Source organism: Cyprinodon variegatus, unplaced genomic scaffold (assembly GCF_000732505.1).
Source record: "Cyprinodon variegatus isolate N-32 unplaced genomic scaffold, C_variegatus-1.0 Scaffold313, whole genome shotgun sequence".
Lineage (NCBI taxonomy): Eukaryota > Metazoa > Chordata > Actinopteri > Cyprinodontiformes > Cyprinodontidae > Cyprinodon > Cyprinodon variegatus.
The window spans coordinates 162,071-182,225 of NW_015150766.1; the positions used below are offsets into that span (position 1 = coordinate 162,071).

General features: G+C 40.1%; 2 protein-coding genes across 3 annotated transcripts in view; both read right to left on the reverse strand.

Moving 5' to 3' along the window:
• The window catches only part of znf410 (zinc finger protein 410), a 21,689-nt gene extending 10,032 nt beyond the window's left edge, over positions 1 to 11,657 (reverse strand). The window contains exons 1-7 of the mRNA XM_015384483.1: positions 11,420 to 11,657; positions 11,215 to 11,324; positions 11,075 to 11,132; positions 10,843 to 10,975; positions 4,637 to 4,822; positions 3,852 to 4,073; positions 763 to 922 (exon numbers count right to left, since the gene is read on the reverse strand). Of these exons, the coding sequence (XP_015239969.1) occupies positions 763 to 922; positions 3,852 to 4,073; positions 4,637 to 4,822; positions 10,843 to 10,975; positions 11,075 to 11,107 (734 nt within the window). The 5' untranslated portion in view covers positions 11,108 to 11,132; positions 11,215 to 11,324; positions 11,420 to 11,657. The remainder of the gene's footprint in view (positions 1 to 762; positions 923 to 3,851; positions 4,074 to 4,636; positions 4,823 to 10,842; positions 10,976 to 11,074; positions 11,133 to 11,214; positions 11,325 to 11,419) is intronic.
• A 1,860-nt stretch (positions 11,658 to 13,517) lies between these two features.
• cipc (CLOCK-interacting pacemaker) lies at positions 13,518 to 18,910 on the reverse strand. Of its 2 annotated transcripts, none has more exons than XM_015384480.1 (4): positions 18,656 to 18,910; positions 16,181 to 16,345; positions 15,916 to 16,100; positions 13,518 to 15,457 (listed from the first exon to the last, which is right to left on the reverse strand). In XM_015384480.1, exons 2-4 carry the CDS (start codon positions 16,290 to 16,292, stop codon positions 14,621 to 14,623), a joined length of 1,134 nt encoding a protein of 377 aa, XP_015239966.1. In that variant the 5' UTR covers positions 16,293 to 16,345; positions 18,656 to 18,910; the 3' UTR covers positions 13,518 to 14,620. The 2 variants fall into 2 exon arrangements, with proteins under 2 accessions (XP_015239966.1, XP_015239965.1); XM_015384479.1 differs by having other exon boundaries at positions 18,660 to 18,907.
• Between the last annotated feature and the right edge of the window lie 1,245 nt (positions 18,911 to 20,155).

The window sequence follows — 20,155 nt, forward strand, 5'->3', positions numbered from 1 at the left end:
GGACCCCCGGGAACCCCATGAAAAGATCAGATCCAGGTCGCATATGGGCAAAAAAATCAGATTTGGGTCACTTCAGGCTGCAATGTGAATGTAGCCTTTGTTGTATTTTCTGGATATACAAGTTCTTTGGTTTTTATTTGTTGCCCTCTTGCATTGGTCTCCTTTTCCCTAGCTCCTTCCTAGACTGCCCTCCACTCACACCTGTTCCTTATCCGCTCGTTATCCCTACCTTTGTTCAGTCAGCCATATAATCTCTCCCTCTACTGTCACTCTTTGCTGGTTCCTCGTTGCTGTTGTCTTCCTACCTCATCTCTCCCTGGCTCCTCGTGCTCAGTTTCCCCTGATATCTCCATGGTTTTTGGTTTGGTAACATTTTTAGTTGGATTTTTGGATTCTTTCCTCAATTGTTTTTGTTTACTAATTAAAACTGCAAGAAGTCACCTCTGCCTCAGCCTCTGCATTTGTGTCCTCTAAACCAGGCATCCCCAACCTCAGTCCTCGAGGCCCGCTGTCCTGCAGGTTTTAGAGGTTTCCCTGCTTTAGCACAGCTGATTATAATGACTGCAGTAGACCAAAAGCATGTTAATCAGCTCTCAATTCAAATCAGCTGTGCTAAAGCAGGGAAACCTCTAAAACCTGCAGGACAGCGGCCCTGGAGGACCGAGGTTGGGGATGTGTGCTCTAAACCACAACCAGATCCTGACACCTATAAGATGAAACCCCAGGTTTTGCTGTTTAAACAGCTCCTCTCTGCAGGGTTACCTGTGCGTTTTGAGGTGATATTTAAGATGAGCCGGCCAGGTGAACGTCCTGCTGCAGCCCTCAAACGAGCAGCGCAGAATCTGTTTGGAGAGAGGGCGGCCGGCCCGAGACGGCAGCTCCCGCTTCTCTCCGTCCTCGATCAAGCTGTGTGTGTGGTCACCTAGGCAACCAGAAAGAGGAGAGCGTGAGCGGGGCCATGCAGTAATCAAGCCACGAGTGCAAGGTGGCCGGCCTCTGGAGCCCCGGCTCTATAAAATCACCGGCTACCGACTGCGAATCGCTGCACAGCTGCAGGGAAAAGAAAACAATTCAAAGCTGAATGCAATCATTCCCTTTTAGCCGGACCGGACTCCCCGCTTCGAACAGCGTTAACAGCCCCCCCGTTTCAGCCAATGACGAGCCGGCAGCAATGCGCTTATAGCTGATGGGAACTTGTCTAATGTGATGCAAGCTAGTGGGAGGGCATCAATTACAGCAGCTTGGAACGGGCAGTTTTCAGCTCCTCACTGCAAAACAAAAAGCATCACAGATGGTTTGGTACACAGGTACACCTTTAAAAAAAAATGTGATAGCACAAAACAAGTGTCCAATTTAGTTCCTCATTACACGAAGGAAAATATTTTGGAGCTTTTTCTGATTACTTTGGTAACTATAGCTAACAGATGACAACAATTACAGTGTTTCTATAAATTAGAATAAAACCAATAGATCAACAATAAATGGATATTTTAAACAGCAATATTACGCTTTCAAAAGTGCGTTCATTTAACAGCACTTTTTTTTATAGTTTTTCAAAATATTCACATTTTCTGAGACACTGATTTAGCTGTTTTTATTACGTCTGTAAGCTACGATGATTAAAATTCAACTGAAATAAAGGATTCTATGTAATGAATCTAACATATGAGTCCTTCTCTCTGAAATTAGTGAAGGAAATGTTGAATTTTTTATTGATGTACAAATCTTTTGAACTATCCTTGTAATTTTAAGTCTTTAATCTCATGTAAAAATTAGAACTGCATAAAATGTTGGAGGACAATATTAAAAAAAAGTTACATTTTCTTCCTTAACTTACACTCAGCTGTCTCCCAATTCTGCTCTTTTAATTTAAAGGTTAAGGCATTTAAATTGCATGCATGCAAAGCAAGAGGTAAACAAATACCAATCAGAAACAAGGCATGCGTTTTAATTCTCTACTTTCTGTGGAAATGATCACAAACCTTAAAAAGCAACATCCAAGTTTGTGATGAAAACTCCCCAATTTGTTACGTTTCAGCCTCCACCTGCAGCCACAGTCTGACTCAGGAGGTGTTCAAAGACCAGACATGAGGCTGGGAGTCATAATGCCCCAAATGTCATGGGTAAATTCTCTCAACAGCAGCCTGTGGAGGCAGCAGAGCAGGGTTTGCAATGAAGTGCTGACTCGTGGTGTGAGTCAATAGGCTGCAACGACACTGAGTGCTGCAAGACTTGAAGGTCTGTTTCAAATCAAAGAAGAAGCTTCGCAGCTAGAGGAGATGAATGCACGGACTGATATCGCCATAAATAATAGATAATGCTTCAAATTGGAGAAAGAGAGCGTAAACACTGTTTGATAGCAGCAGTTAGTCAGCGGCGACATCATTCTTTTACACTGGAGTTTATTTCAACAACTTTATGGGCTTCATGAATTCTGAAAGAAAAGCCAGTTTATAATGGGTCTAACTTTTGTTAAAACTCCCTCCCCTCACAGTTCTTCTCTGTCTTGCATGTTTCAGAAAAACAGCCAGAGGTGAAATAAGGTTAATAGAAGCTTCAACTGCATCATAGTGAGACCATTTTCCTCCTTCTTGTTGGTTTCATTCCTCAGTTTTAGCTGTGTTGTTTCCTGCTGACAATGCAAGGTGTTCCATCCAAGAAACACACTCCCTCAAACGTGTCCTGGGTCTCCCCCTGGGCCTCACCTCACCAGGCAGCGGTCTAGGAGCCTCCTAACCAGATGCCCGAGCCACCTCAACTGGCTCCTCTCTGACTTCCTCACCCTATCTCTAAAGGAGAGCCCAGACACACGATGGAAAAAACTCATTTCAGCCGCTTGTATCCGGGATCTTGTTCTTTTGGCGATGACCCAAACCTCATGACCATAGAGGAGGGTAGAAACTTAGATCGACCGGTAAATCGAGAGCTTTGCCTTTTTGCTCAGCTCTCTCTTCACCACAATGGACCTGTACGGCATCAGCTTCACAGCAAGACGCAGCACCAATCCGCCTATCGATCTCCCGGTCCATCACGTGCTTTCATGCCCACTTTAATAAAAAAAACCTTAAACCATTTCTCTAAAAACTGTTCACCTAATATCTACACGCAGGGCTTATGTTGGACTAAATAAGGTGTTTTTTATGGCTTGAGAATCCAGAATGAGGTTAAAAAGCTTAAATGAAGTATATATGGTATGATTTAAGTTCTTAAAAAGTAAATAAAAGGTTCAATTACACATATTTCATTATAATACTCTTAATAAATCCGACTATATGCAGAACTTGATGATCAATGTTTTGATATTTACAAGTCCGGAGGATGTTTGCTGTCAAACTGATAAAACCATCAAGAGTCGGGGGACACGTTTTCTCTGATTTAGAGTCTTATGATGACAAGTGTTAAGCTGATTATACAACATTTTCATCTCCCTGACCTCATTTCTATTCAGGCTTAGATGCCTGAGCTGAAGCAGCCCAGCTGATTTTTGCTTTTGTTTCTAACTCCAGACTAATAATAACTAATGATTAGGGCTGCTGATTAATCTGTCGATTACTTTTAGATTAATAATCGGATCCTTAAAGATTTTCTACAGAATCAAACCAGGTGAAAGTGAAACTTTTCCACTATTGATATGTATTTTTACAATTTTCTTATAATTACTGCTCTAGGTGGGTCGCTCTGTCAGGTAAAGGCATGTTTTAGAGTCTCTATACTCTAATTAATCATTAATCAATTACTAAATTATTTCACTTTTATTTCAATAATCAATTACTCATGATTGTTTTAGCCCTACTAATGATTATCATCAGAACGTTCTGTCTGGTATTCGTTCCTGCATAAATTCGCCTCACCGTTCCCGACACTTGCAGCTCTGGCGTCCTGGCTGGCCTTTGCGTCTCTGGCCAGCTGCGCCCGGGTCGCTGCAATGAGGCTGTCATGCGCCAGCTCCTGGACTCTCAGATACCACGGCGCGGCCCCGTCTATCCCGTAGCTTCCTGAAGAAACCCCTTCATCTTCATCGTCTCCAGCACCGTCGGCAGCAAAGATCAGGGACTCGGAGGAGGCTGTGATTCCTGAGAGTGGAGGATAAATAAGAGAATCAGAAAGATATTAAAAAAGCAGATTTGATGAGATAATTTGCTTCAATCGTTCTAGGTCAGAGCTCTAAATTTAAACCCAGTAGAAGAAACAGACACAGGAATAAAGTGCATGTTGTAAACTCCTGCCAAGGGCTAATAAACTTAGAGAACACACTTGCCAAATTTATTCTGCTTTTTATTTCATAAAAATATGTCACCTCGTTTCTCTGCTGAGCTGAGAAAATAAAACACAAAAACACGGTTCCAGCTTCTGCTGTGGAACTTGTTTTCTCCGGATATGGACCGAAGCCAAGTATTACTTTTATTATTTATTCCATTGTTAATCTTTTATTGCCTGTTGAAGCCTCTGATGATAAATTCACAAACAGTCTTAGAACTGAACTTTCTGTTTTTCTTCTCCAAAGTCTAAAAATGAAGCTGGGAAACAATCAGTGACATCAGAAGAACATTGCAGTCACAAACGCAGATTGAAAAGAATTTTTTTAATAATCGAATTAAGAGAGCAGTAAACAGAGCGATGTTCGCAGCAGTTCCACCTTTGGCGAGATTCAGGAGGACGTAGGATGTGCTGTCCGGCTGCTGTAAGTCGTGCAGAATGGCCGGGGGGCTCGGCGACGCCTGCGGCGGCTGGTGGGACTGGACCACTAACGGGCTCTGTTGTGGGACGCCACCAAAGTCTGGCAACGTGGGAGAAGAGTCCGGCTCGTGGCTCAGGCCGCCATCTGGGAAACAATTACACAACAAACACAAGCTGTTGATGTTATTTCACCATGGATTTGAACATTTAAAGCGATAGGAAATATATTTCAACCGTGGACCAATGTTTGCAATAAACACAGAAATCAACATCATCTGCGATGGGCTGGTTCCTGCTTAAAGTTTTTAAAAATAAAATATATTTCATCAAAACTATTCCTGTGCCAATAAAAGTATATCATTTTTGAAGGAGGATCAGACAGGTATAGATCCGAGCACTGGAAGACCTTCAAAATAAAAAAAAACAATATCCAAATTATACTGCCGCCTCTCGCCCATAGACAGCTGGAGATTGTCACCAGCGCCCCTCACAACCCCAGCAGGGATGAGCATGACAGAAAACGTATATATATTCATGTCTACCAGGGCTAATACAACGTATTTTAAGATTAAATGGGAAAAAGAAGCCAAAACAGCAATAGCTGATGATGTTTGGTTAAATATGTGCAATTCTGTGATTCACACGTTAAGTTACAGACTTTGGAAGGAATTTTCCTGGAAATGCATGGTGCGTTTTTTTTTTTTATTACACCCAACATTAAAAATTAACATTTTAAAAACATTGAAAAGGCAAAAAGGAGTAATTGTGGGAATATGTCTGCAAGACATTTTCATATCTCCTGGGAATGTATTAGGATCCCACCCTATTGGTCAGAACTAATAAAAGAAATAATCAGTAAAATGGACTTGAATCTATGCAGTTTTTTTACTGTGGTTTTCCTCAGTAATCTTCCTCAGGAACTAAAGAAGGCTGACTGGTATCTCCTATTAATATTATTAGCAGGTGCAAACAAAGCTATAACCTGCAGGTGGTTTGATGTGGAACAACTATTCTGTTTGGACTGGAAGAACATCATTGAGGAATTTCATGCAATGGAGAGACTGACTTTTTCATTAAGATTTGCCACTTATAAATAAAATAAATACTGGAAGAAATGGAAGGCTCTCTGGAGCTTGACACCGACTGTATCACTAAAGTAAATGTCCTTTTTTTAGTTTGTGCGTCTGTCAAACTAGTTATTCTGTAATTTCTGTTCAATGTATGTATGTGTATTTCTAAAATGACTAAAATATTAAAAATAAAGTATTAAAAATACTGCAATAGTGTGCTTTGAAGTGATGTTAATGAGTTTAAAAGGATTTTAAGGTCAGAGCCTTAAGTGTTGCAGTGCACTGTCACTCAGCTGGCTGAAAGAAGGCTACTATACTCCATTTGCAAGCATCCATAATCAGGAGGAAAACATTTTGAGCTGCTTAAAAAACATAACATTTTGAGGCCTTTCTGTTTCTGAAAGAAAGGTAAAACATGCATGTATCATAAATTGGTATAGGGTCAGGGCTAATGTTGCTTAACAGCTGATTTAATGTTTTCCACTGCCGTTTTGGACCATTTTTCCTTAGTAATAAGTCATTAAGATATGGGGCCTCCTGGACATGTCCCTAACCTTAAATTCCCTCTATCACTTTCAAGTATGAATAATCATTTCTACTGAAATTAAAACATTCAATCCTCCAGAGGTGTGACTACATATATATATATATATATAAAATTTTTTTTTTTCCTCAGTTGGGATGTAAAAACAAATTAAAAAGTTAGTTTATTACTAGAGGCAAACTGCTCCAGATCTGGGCTCTTTAAATGAAGGAATTCATTAAAGGTTGTTTTGTATTTTATCTGATTATAGTTTCCGTCTGAGGCATTGCTCGCCATCATTAAACCTGCGTTTCTGGATCTTGTCGCTTCACTCTATTAAACATAATAAAGATCCGGCCATACATAACCCAACATGCTGCCCAGCCCCTGGTGCAGTCTATTAACACGCTCCTGACTGGCCTCTCAGCCTGTGCTGTAAAACCGTTTGATATATATATGGGTTTTATATTTTATGTTCTTTGACAATCATACAAGTTTTGTCACTTTTATTATACAAGTTTTCACAAATGAAGCACTCCTATTACCTAAGCACTCTCATTATCTAAGTTTCTGTGTCATTGAGAGCATGATATAATTTGTTTTTGTACTCACGAGCTCTTGGTGCCATGCTCTGAGCATAACGTAACTTGTTTTTGGTTTCGGCTGTCCACGAGCCCTGGGTGGGTTCAGGGGATGCCGGAAACATATTTTGGTTTTTGTAATCATGTGCTCCAGGCGTGAGAGGGAGCGATCATTTTCCTGATTGGGTGACAGACTTTCCTTTGAAGTTTGGCATAAATGACGGGTGGCGGTTGGCACTGGTAGAGTCTGCTAGGGTTGCGTACGAACGCCTAGCTGCGCGGGTTGCTGCCCTGCTGGGGTCGACTGGCTCTCCGATCCTTTGTGTCACCGTAAGGGGGACAATATAATTTGTATTGGAACAATATAATTTGTATTCAGCACCGGCCTTGATTGATGTGCTTGCTTTGCTGTTTTCTCTGGCGGAATGAAACAATACATTTTACTCCAGCAGACAAAGTGCTTGTGTGTGTATCTGTATGTCATCTTTATGAAAGACTCATCCCAATCCTGCCTAAATTTAATAATACACCGTTACAAATAATCCAGAACGCAGCGGTGCGTCTGGTCTTCAATCAGTCCAAAAAGTCTCACATCACCCCTCTGTTCATTGAGCTTCACTGGTTACCCCTGTCTGCCAGCATCAGATCCAAGTCCCTGATGCTAGCCTGCAAAGTGCTTAAGGGTACGGCTCCCATCTACTTGAACCCTCTAGCAAAGGCTAATGTCACAACTTGATCAGCAATGGATTGTTATCTAGCAGTGCCTGCACCACGCTTAAGACAATCCAGACTGTTTTCATGTGTTCCAAGATGGTGGAATGACCTACCAATCGCTACAAAAACAGAAGCATCCCTTTCTATCTTTATGAAACACGTAAAAACCCACCTCTTCAAAGAGCATCTCCTATCCTAACTTTTACCCATAGCTCTGTACCCCTCCACTTTCTTCTATCTCTCTGCTGTCACCGCTCATTCTGACTAGGGGCTTCCCTCTAGAGAACTTATTGTCATTTGATGAGAACTATAAAACTGTGTCTACTTTGTAAGTCGCTTTGGATAAAAGAGTCTGCTAAACGCACAAACATTAAATATTAGACTAAAACACCTCTGGGATTAGCCTGCTAAGACATTTAAAAGCCAGACAGATTTATGAAATAACAAACCCAGGAAGATTGCACCTCTTCTAGATTACAGATCTGAAACGTAGAATAACGTTAAACCTTCACGTTACCTGCATGTATAATACAGGTAAACTGTAACCCATATGAGAAGGTCACGCCCTGATAAAAATAAAATATTTATTGCTTTAAAAAGCTTAAAGGAATTTCCACAATTACATTTTAAGCAAAAAAAGACGGTGCTTCTCTCAGTAGGAGCTCATTAGACCGGCACTAGATGGCCCTGATGAAAAGGATGGGAGGGTGAGCAATATGTTGTCGCTGCAGGGATGCAGACAAAGAGCAGATCCTCTTACTGAATAAACTGAAATGTAAACCAACTCCTATTATGGTTCCCTAAAAACAGACACGACAAAAAGGCACATTTACCATTTTTTCTAACACTCTCAGACCACATCACTAGTGCAGCGATGCTCCGCTGCACCTGAAATTAAGGAAAATGCTCTCCGGCTTGACTGCGATTCTCTAAAGCATCAACTCAGTAACTTTTTCTCAGAACTAACGGCAGAAATCTATGATAGTGACGATACAACAAAGATCCAGAACAGTAGCTAAGTTTTAAACCCCCCCAAAGGCCTTTATACACATGTTGGATTCAAAACAGATTGAAAATAAAAGTTCTATGACTGAACAGCAAGTTATGTGTATATGAGAAAATAGAGAAGAATGGGTGACGTTCAGTTTAATTTGAAATGGAGCAGAAATATAAGCATTTTATATTCCAGCAAATGTAGATTATCTTGTTATAATCTTTCTTTATTTTTCCACCATTAACATCCCAGAAAGATAAGGAAACTTTAATGAATCTCTTATCTTTAGGTCTCATTTTTTGTTGGTGAATACATTGCTACCTTCTAACACTAACCTTCTAATAACGTTGAAGTCTGCCGATTATTTTTTTGTACAGTTGTGCAAACGCAACATAAATGTGCATTTACAATTTCAACAATCTGCATTTATCTTCTCACTGGACACATGAGACTGTAAAAAAAAAAAAGTTTCAGGTGTACAGTGGGGTATTTTATAGCTAAAATAATTGTGATTCATGGAAAACAATTAGGGATTAAAAAGATTTATCAGACCGATAAAATATCGGCCAATTTGGCTGAATTTTAAACGGCCAGATACGCACATTTTTTCGTTCAAAATTTGCTGATAAATCAATTAAATTTGGTGTAGTTTTATACAGGCAGAGCAGCCCCAAAGCGGGTCTTATGCACCTTACTAGCAGGACCCAAGCGTGGCTCCTTCATTACCTGACTGTTAATGAACTAGTGTGGTTTTTTTTACTCTGTTTCCAAACTGTTCAGCAAGAATTCTGAGAGAGGAAAGAAGGCTTCAGGTTTTAACACTATAAAATGAATAGCTCACCTTAAAAATTGTCATTGTGGTAAAGCAATATGGGAAGAATACAAAGCAACAATGTGGAGGACAGATGTCTCCATTGACAAGGCTTTTGAAAGCTGTAAAACTTTTCTACAGACAGTATAAAAGCTAAAGCTATTAAAGACAAAGTGATGAAATTTATAGCGCTCGAAAACCAGCCTTTTCGGTTGAAACTGTTAATATCGTGCATCACAGTGATTCTCTCACATTTGAAAACATGTCCATCCAATGGCGTAAGGACACAACTCGCCTCTCTCCTTTCATCTCCTGGTCGCAGTCTTCACTCACTCATTATTTTGGGGAGTTTTTTTCCGTTCTTCCAGCAGCTCTTCTTTACTTTTTCTTTCCTGGAATCCGCTTAAGTACCTCTTTTTGGCATCCATCGTCGCTAACACATAACATGTAACGGTTATGGTTTTAATCTACGCTTTGGATTACCCATAATTCCAAGTCGCATTGCAAAAAATAAAATACTCAAATAAATTGTTCTTTTAAGATCTTAAGAGCTTTGATTGCGGTTTGAAACATATTATATGAGTGTATTTTTTTACCCACCGTCTAATTAACTATACACAGTTATTAACATAGTAATTAAAAGTACCACTGTGTCATGTTTAAACGACTCACCATCAAGTTGAAATCTGACATGTGTTGCGGTATAAATAAGGTCCAATCAATCACTCTATCATCAGGTGGGTTTAAGAGGAAATTTTCGCACCATTACATCTGCAGAGACGTCCTAGTCCACTATTGCATAGAGGGACAACCAGGTGGCCCTAAAGATTAACATGAAAAGTCCTGATGGAGAAAAATAGTCTAGCAGTTTGTGTCTTTAAATTTGAGCAAGTTTGGGTTATGCTGAATGACAGCAATCCAAAAGGCTCTGAGTAGTTCAACAAACAATATGAAATGTTTATAGATGGCATAGTTAAAGCACACACTTTAAATTTGATGCTGTTATGATCTTTGCGCTGATGACATGCTTAATTACTCATTTCATTCACCTGTTTAATTCTGCCCGGTTTCTCATTACTTCTCATCTAATCCACCTGCTCTTGCCTCTATTTAAGTTGCTTGCATCCAGTCATCAGTGCCAGATTAGTGTTGTTCTTTCATGCCAGTGGTGAGGGTGTTTTAAAGTTCCTTGGTGTTTCTGATTTCCTTATCCTGACCTGTTCTGCCTCTCAACCACTGAGTCTGCCTGTTCCTGTCCGAATGGTTTGCCTGAACCGTCTTTGGACTCCTGGATCTCTAAGCCTGCCTGTTCCTTTTCTGATTTGTTTACCTGGCTTCGAATTCCTGCATGTTCCCCCAGGCTGCAGCTTCTGGAACATCTGGGCCCCTTAAGCAACAGCAGTCTCCCCTTACCGATAGTTACGCCATTGTGTCCATCAGTGAGAGGAAGCTGTGAAACTGCACCAACCTACCTGTGAGCTCCAGAGGGGTGCAGAGGGAGCTGTCAGCTGGGGCCAGCAGAGGCAGGCAGGGGTGTTTGCATTCAGAGTCCTCCAGACTTTGCACCAATGGGATGGAGGCGTTCTGGACAAACTGCACCAGCAGCTAACAAGGGGGGAAAAAACAGCAAGCAACCATCATTACAACCATAGTATAGCAATGCAAAGCTTCAAGCCTGGCTGTTATATCACTAAAAAGTGTTACCTCTGGTTTGGAGTCCAGCTCATCAGAAAGCATGAGTCAGCCTGTGTGAAGCTCTCAGCTGCTCAACACAAACACAACAGTCACCAATCTGTGCACATCACCGTTAACTGCACATGTGAGATGAGAGCAGCAGAACATGCCTTGAATCTCGGTGACAAATGGCGAGACTTCCTGTGGGTCAGAAGCTGTAGGTCATCTCTGAGTCAAAGCCATCACCCGGACTGGATCATTGAGCGTCATTCACCTAAAGCTGAACAGAAACTAAATAAATACTGATGGCGGAAGCACACACGGAAGAGAGGATGCAGGTTTTTCCCCCCCCGCTGGATAAAAATGACAGGTTACCTTGTTAGCTTGACTAGCAGCAGAAAACTAGCTACCCGGGGCTATGTGTTTAGAATATAGCCGCCTGGCCACCGACGGGCTGTTTGCCTCTTTCAACTCTTCAGTGTCAGAAAACTAATGACTTCTCATTACAGCAGTGCTCTAACAGCGACACAGTCAGCTAAAGCCAATTAGCAGTACAATTTTCTCAAAACAGAGGGCAGCTTTGATCTACGGAGGCTCCAGAGGCTCAAAGCTCCCAATCATCCGCGCAAAGCAGCTGCGTCTCAACGTCGCCATCTAGAGGTCAGATGCGTGAACTAAATTAAGGTCAGAGAAAAGGTTCCCTTTTTTAGCCTTAAAAATATTATTTGGCTGTTTTAAGCTTGATAAATATTTAATTGACTTTTTTTTTATTTAAAGTATGACTTATATATGGAGTCAAATATTAGGATATACAAAATAGGATTTATAAATAATAGGACATGGGACATCAGACACAAGAAAAGCTTTTTAAAATCATATTTATTACACATAAAATTACATCTCAACCTTAAATCATATAAAATGACCTGAAAGTATTTTAAATCGTAACACAGCCTTGTTGGACTGTGTTCACATTACAAAACCATTTACATTTAAGTCTCTTCTAGTCGCCAACTGAAGATAAAAAAAAAAAATTATTGCTTGGAAGTCAACATGACTTTTAGATGCATTCATCATAGTTACTTTACACCTTTTAAACAATATTATAGCTTACAATATATACAGTAGACTGTAAAGAACAAACCCAATCTTCATCTTAAAAACAGAAAATCAGAGCTCAAAGCTGACAATTTACAGACCTATACTATAAGTGTCAACATTTTGAAATTTTACCCAACATGACTGGGTTCTTTTTTAAATATATATACGATGGTCTTTTAAATTCTGTGTTAGTTTTTCTGCTGCACATTTATCCCAACACAACAAAAAGACTACACCCAGGTTATCAGGCTATTTTTTTTTTTTTATAATTTTAGTAAATTAAACCTTTTCATGTGCTTTGGGGTAAAATATTTCAGACTAATTTTCTAGGCTTAAAAATTGTATTTTTGTAGGTTTACGATTCTTTCTTGCATTTCTTAAGGCCTTAATCATCCATTACATAAAACTGAAAATTTATTTTGTGATAGATTTAAATCAATACCAGGAAACAATTTGAAGGCTAAGCTGTTGCCTCATACAGGACTTTCAAATGTTGAGGGAGTTCCTCAAAATTTCTCACAGAGAAGTCAAACAACTCTGGAGCTGCCCGGCTGCAAGAGTGCATTTAAAAAGGAAATCAGAATCAATTGAATTAAAGGAAAATTAAAAGGCTATTTAAAACCCTTTAACTCGGAAGATTCAAATGATATTAGCTTATCAAGAAATTATTGTTTATTAGGAGTTTTAACTTTGGGACAGCCCAAAAAAAATAACACATTAGATATACAGTGTATACGAAACTGGTCTGCTATTGGTAGATATGGTGCAGTGAGAGACAATGTAGGGAATGGATAATGACCTCTGACAGCAAAGTACCCGTTTGCTCAATATTTTTTTTCAACTGAAATGGTAACAAGTGATCAATTTCATCATATTTATTTAGAAACAGTGAACTGTGTCTCATACATTTACTGTGGAGAACACAGCTGACATGTCTATAGAATAAATTAGAAAATAACCATTGGAAAAACCTCTGATAACATGAAACAAAATGTACTTTACATGAAAATTTACATTTATTTCTGAGAAATTATTTTTTCCACACTCCTCATTAAAGAGGATCTTCCTTTTTACAGAAAGCCTTTTCAGGCGATGTTACATTTGGACTATTTTAACCACAGCTTGTTTCAGAAATCCTTACAGCAAATGAGGAGCCATCAGCTAGAACATGTAAAAGAGTTGATCACAATATCATTAAAAATAAGTCACCTATGTGTTTAGGCTGCAGTGGGTGCGTGATTTTAATATATACGTGTCTAGTGATTCAACCAGTGTTAAAAAAAATTACATTATAGCCATCTTGAAAAAGCTACTACAGTACCACAGCTGCCAAAAAAATCTGACGCAAATAAAGGTTTTTTTTTTTTTTTTAGATTTTAGTGCAATTTTTTTTATTTAGCATGAACATACTTAGAGTTTTAAGGCCATGATCTATGAATAAACAAAAAATATCCAAATTTTAAGCATAAAAAAACTGGATTTAAGAGACTCTAGAACTACTGTTTTTTTATTATCAGTAGCTGCCTTAATATAAAAAACATTTCAATACAGACATTTGACAAATACAAATAAAAATGCAAGAGAAAACCTTTGCAAGTAAAAGCAGACAACTTCCATTTTACCTGCACAGTTCAAAACAACAACGCTGACAAAGGGCAAGAAAACATTCAGAGTTGACCACTAATCATTCTTTCACTCCTAGAAGCCCTATTCAGAGAGAACTTGTATCAGGGCGTCGTCTGATTGGTTGATAGGGGCTTTTCTTTCCAGCCAGTATGAAAATGAGTATCAACAAATAACCTGAGAGAACAAATTCAAAAACAACTAAATATGAACCAAATACATCCTGCAAATACAAACCCATGAAAAATAGACATATGCTCTGAATGTTTTTTAACATGGCATGATGTCATCTCTATGATCCAACCATTTTTACAGCTTTGGAATGAACCGCATGTTAAACCGTCAGTAAAACATACCAATGGAACAATGCGTGGAAAACCAAAACGATCCAACCGGATGGCCTGCTGTCAGTCTAGCAGGCACACATTAAGATTAAATTATTCTGTTTTCCACTTAGAATTGGATATCTGGCCTAATTTTGCCTCTAAAGGTGCGTTTTCACTGCAGGAGCCAGAATGTTTTTCCCTTAATGGCCTAGGTAGGTTCTAGGTCAATTTCAGCTACTCTCTTCCATTTCATGGTAAACAATGATCCATTTACAGTGTTTAGAAAGAGCATTGTATGACTAGAGTGCAACAAGAAGGTTGATGTTTTTAGGTCAGCTTGGAGTGTCAGGAAGGGACCAAAGGCAAATGACTGCTAAAATGTAGGCCACAGTGTGCTGTCTGTCTGAGAGTCTGGGGGAGGGGTCAGTAATGTAGAGCGCATTACTTTCAGTCCATCTGCCTCTACACACACCTACCCCCATCCCGATCGTCCTGTGGGTCTAATGGATTACAGCCACACACCAGTCTAGGTCTGAAGTGCTTTCAGGCTGCCCTGAGCAGCCCTCTCCCTGTCCTCCTCCTGAAGGTGGCTCAGCAGTTTCATGCAAACACTGGTGTCTCCGGTCTGAAGAGCCTGGAGGAATAAGTCTGTGTGTTTCTTCAGTTGGTCCAGCTCATTTTGAGTGCTTTGGTTCTGCCTGAGGAGCTCCTTGGTGCGGAGTGTGATGTCCAGCAGGCCAGACTTGCTCAGGATGTTGTACGTGTTGCAAAAGCGCTTCCTCTTTGTGTCAGAACTGCCGTCACTTGAGTAGCCTTCTAGAGAGGAGATGCTGTCCAAGGCGAGAGTCTGGTTTTTGGACTGACTGCAGATCGCTGACTTGCCCTTGGCAGGGCTGACAGTGCTGCTGTTTTCTGCTGCAGGGAGTGGAAGTCTACTATGGAGCAGGGGTGACATGGGGCTGGGGGTACCAGGAAGACTAGGAGATGCAGCTTCAGAGTTATTGCTGCTACTGCACAGAGATTTCTCCACTTTCTGCCTCTGCCGTTGATCCCAAAGACTGGAGGTCAAAGAGTTACATTTCTCTGATCCTGATGAAGAGGAGGAAGACGAAGAAGCACTTCCTCTGCCTGAAGAACCAACACTGTCCCCGGGATGTGGGGCAATCTTTGGGTAGGACTTCAAGATTGGAAGATACTTTTTGGAGCGTCTGTGTTTAGAGGTGGCCTCTTTGGAGGCTGATGACCCTTGACGGGAGACCACAGGCTGGAGAAAGACCACTTGAGGCTGTGGGACCACTGGCTGCACCACCTCCACCGTTGGACTGAACCCCCAGGGCTTCAGAGCAGGAGGGTTCTCTACAGGCTGTAATAGAATAAGACGGACCGTTTTACAAATTGATTTGTTTTCACTCATTTACTTCCTAATTCATCAAATGAAAATTTAAGCTGATGGTCTTTTAAGACAAGCAACTCATCTAGGATAGCGGTCCAAAAAAATTCCACTAATAACTTAAACTAATCCTCAGTTTCTCCACCTCTAAATTTCCTGAGGTATTCATCTAGACATTAATTATTATCATCAGAATATCTAATCAGCACAAAAATCTAATTTTTTTTCTAGATACTGCTCATCTTTATTGTCTACCAAGGGGAATTGAGTATTGTTGTTGATAAATCGATTCAAACATGATCCAAATAGGACGATTATCTCTGGCAGTAAAACAGCAAAATAATAATAATAAAAAAGCATGTTTCTCTAACAGGTATCTTTAAGAACACTAAATATTGCACAAATTCACAGGGTAAGTTTCATCATCTTACCTGCTTCAGCACAACGTTGTTCATTATGATCATAGGAGAGAGTCCGGAATAGGAGCCTCCAACCACAGACAGCTGAGAGGGCTTCTGGCCTGAACCAGCACCCTGTGCCCCCTGCTGTTTAACAGGGTGGGGGGAATCTTCAGAGTCCGTGGTGTCCATTGTGCTCAGATGCTCTGAGCTGGCATCTGTAGGATAGACAGAAAGGTTAACAGCCATTTAACACTGATACGCTCTTCTTCAATGTGCGCCACGGGTCACACCTAACCTGAGAATCCAGAGTCTCTTTCTGAATCCGCCTGGGAGCCTCTGCACTTCATGATGCAAGGTTGGTTTGCTGCCCTCAGGAGGTTCTCTGCCTTCCTCTTCGTGCTTGTCATCCTTTCACTAACGCTGTCCTTGGACCCACAAGCTTGCAGAAAAACTAGTTCAGCTGTAAACAAAAACAGCAACAAATAAACCCTCCCCTTAAACCAACAACAAATTACACAGGTGCTCATTAGCAGAAACATTTAAAAGGGGTGCGTAGAAATCCCAGGTTAGCAACAAAATAAAAAATACTTTCTTCCATGTTTACATGGGATTTCTTCACTTTACCCTCTGTTTTTACACTGTTCTGCAAGGGTTTTCGTATCCCATTTTACAGTCACAATGTCTTTTACATGGAGTTCATGTGACAGACCAACAAAGCAAGGCATAATTGTTAAGTAGATGGGAAAAATTATATTTTGTTTTCTTTTAAGCCTTCTTCATTGATATTTTTAAACCAGCTTATGCTTCAGGTAAAGTACCTATCATTTAGGAGTTTGTCTCTACCTGCTTCCCCTTCTTTCAAAACTAGGTCAGGAAAGGTCTGATTTAAAGGACAGCCTCCAAACAGCATTTTACTCTTAAAAATACCCAGATAGGTCAGGAATTCAACCCAGGAATGTGAATTACTCTAAAACCTCAATATGCTCTTGCCCAATCTATTGCTTTGGAACCTCTTATCTCGTGTCTGCAAATAATTGTCCAGCTTTCTTCATCCCCATAGATTGACATTAGTCATTTCAGGTGTCACTGTGGAATTGTGTTGTTTTTCAGTCACATCTTATGCCTGTTTCAAGGTCAAAAAGTTCAGTTTTGCACTCATCTGACAACACCATCTAAATATAAACTATGCAGCTCACCCAGTGCTATCACAGGGATCTTCACTGCTTCCCCAATTCAACCTAAAGTCAAAGGTGGCTTACATTTGGGTTCTTAACGGTCTGGTTTTCAGCAGGTTTTAGATGAGTTGGTGGCAGTGAAACAAATTAAATATGCAGGGAATGGAGAAATCCAGCCCTGTTTAGATGGATGTTTGCAGTAGTTCATACCCTTGAAATGTTCAGATAATGGCCTGGCCAGACTGGGATTGCAAATGTTTTATAATTTAACATTACTTTAATCTGTACAAGTGTATCCCTGACCTCTCTGCTGTTTTCCTTGGTGTGTAAGGCGGAAGATTTCTCTATCAATCATCTAAAGCCTTCACACAGGCACTCGGTTTAGTATGTAGGTCATATTTGAAGACAACCACTTACTCTGGGATTAATTTAAGGGTATTAGAATGAAGGAGGCCAAATTTATTGAACATTTTCTTAGATTTTTCTTTGGTAATACATTTTATTATATATATATATGTTTCCCATTTTTTGCCCTCATCAACTATAACACATCAGTGTCGCGTTCGACGCATTGACTCAAAGGCAATCCCTCACACCGAACATACTTATAGCGACAGTGGAAAGGAAAACCTCCCTTTTAACAGGAAGAAACCTCCAGCAGAACCAGGCTCAGTGTCAGTGGCAATCTGTCGAAACATCCAAGAGGCTCATAGAGATCTAAAACTCAGGTGGTCAAATCAGCTGAGAGGACAAATGTGAGTGGTGCTCCATGTATCTGATTTTATGAAAAGTAATTAGGTATTAAGTTAATTCAAACATAGCAAACATCTGGCATGGTTCTAATAAGACAAGACCACACCTGACTTTTAAGCTTATATGGCAAACACTTTGCAAACACTGAACAACCATTGAGATCAAATTGGCATAAAATGATCCTGGCCAAAAACAAACAAAAAACTGAGAAAAAAAAAAACTATATCTGGGTTCAAAAGACTTGAAACTCCGTGAAAATTTGATCTACAGGGAAGGAGGAAACATATTGAGTAGATTAAAGGATAATATTCATTTAGAATGGTCAAGTCAAAGTTTAAATCTTAACTAAATCTTTAATCCAAACTAAGAATATGCAGAAAGTCTTTGACGAGTATAGTTACTTGCTAATTCTGACCACATTTGAGTTATTTTGGCAACATGTAAAAAGGCAGTCCTAAGGTAGGGTATGCTGTGTTTATGATAGATTAACTGGACCCTAATCTAATCTATAAATGTGAGTAATTTTGTGTAAACCGATGTCTACGTAGAGAACTGGATACAAGTTGACGGTAGTTTGGCTAGGCCTGGCAGCGGTTAACTATAAACACTAGCAGAAAACCACATTTAAATAAGTAAATAAACAAGTGCTATCTCTCTGTGTCGGTGATTTTTTTATTCTATCTAAAGAAGCGGAAAAAAAACTAAAGTATTATTTATTTTTCCTGTCAAGGCTGTAGTTTGGCTACAGCTAACAGCATAAACGCTAAGCAATGCTAATGAGAGACGGACTCAATTCTACCAAAGCTAAATAAAATATAAACGGTCAAACCAAAATAACACACCTACTTTAAATCGAGATGTTGTTCCGGTGAGGTGATATAAAAAGCAGGCTTCATTCGAGTTGAGGTTACGGCTGACTTTTTTTCTCCCCCTCTGTGTGGTTGTTAACGGCTGCGCCCTGCTCCACTGTCTGCGTGGGGCTGTCCCACGGTGCAGGACACGGGACCCAGCGCCCCTCCTCCCTGCCCGCAGGCTCACATGCGGAGCACGGTGGTGACATTCGACAAGACTTGCTCTCTAATTGTCCCATTTGCTTCAAATTTATATTTTTTTTACAATAGTTAGTAGTTTTCGACACTTTAATTCACATTTTATCTGTATCTCAACCCCACAGCGGAAAGAAACTATATAGTTATTTCAGCTGACGTTCCTTATTTGGTAGTTGGGGGCGTGGTCATGTCAGGAGTATCCCCTACGTCTCACTGTTTTGTCTACCGCCCCTTCCCATGTGACCACATTCCTGGTATCTGATTGGTCAAGGCCGCCAGCAGCTGAAAAACGTGACCGCTGCCTAGTGTGTGGCAGGTTAAGGACTATGCGTTTGTCTTGCCATTAGGACTAAACTGTGCAGAACGCAGGCAACATAGAGCATAGTGACGTTGGAGAGTCTAGTGTATTACATAAATGTTTGGCCCACAGCTCAATTAAGCGCTACTAGTCTTCTCTGCAGCAATTCACAGTGTAAACAAAGCTCTGCCCTACTCTGCCCTTAAAAACAATAAGTCAACACGTGCATGCATGCTGCTCCTATCCTAATATTTATGCATACCTTCATGCTGAGGATAAGTTTACTATTTTATAGTTAAATGATGCACGTATACTTGTAAAGAAAAAAATCTGAACCCTTTCGGGAGAAGCATAACCACTGCAGGAAGGCTGTTGCCAAATTTGGAACAATAAAAATTGGATAATGGACAGAGTAAGACGTGCTAATGAGTACTACCAAGGTTATTGTAATCATGCAGCAAAGTCGATGATGATTTATAACCAGACTAATATCTTTCATGTTTGACAAATGCAATTGCATGGCGACAGTGCTTCACCAAAGTATTTACACCCATTGATCTAGTAACATTTGGTCACATTTCACATCACAATTTAAGCTAAGTATAATTTTTATTCTTTATAGGCCTAAAAAAGGGTCAGGGTTGAAGTTAGGGAGAAGTTTAAAGAAGGAGCGAGTTTTAAAGCAGTATTTTAAGCTTTGAGAATCTCACAGACCACTGTTTTATTGATCAGGTACAAATAAAAAAAGAACAATGTGGCACAACTGTAAACCTATGGACAAATGGTCCAACTGAGCAAGGGGTAGACTGAGAAACAATTCAATTCAGTTTGTTTATACAGTGCTAATTCACAACACATCTCATCTCACTGCTCTTTACAGAGACAATTTAACAAATCATACAGTCAAACTGATTCAAAGTTTTCTATCTAAGGAAAACCAGATGATCGAAGGCAATCCCTCACACTAAGCATGCTTGTAGCGACAGTGGAGAGGA

What these genes read in the sequence shown, in the direction of transcription:
- cipc (XM_015384480.1), bottom strand. Translation starts at nt 16,292, where the DNA reads ATGACAAGCACGAAGAGGAAGGCAGAGAACCTCCTGAGGGCAGCAAAC. An exon ending in AAGAGACTCTGGATTCTCAG is followed by an intron (nt 16,101 to 16,180) that starts GTTAGGTGTGAC and finishes TCTATCCTACAG; the next exon opens with ATGCCAGCTCAGAGCATCTG. An exon ending in ACAACGTTGTGCTGAAGCAG is followed by an intron (nt 15,458 to 15,915) that starts GTAAGATGATGA and finishes ATTCTATTACAG; the next exon opens with CCTGTAGAGAACCCTCCTGC.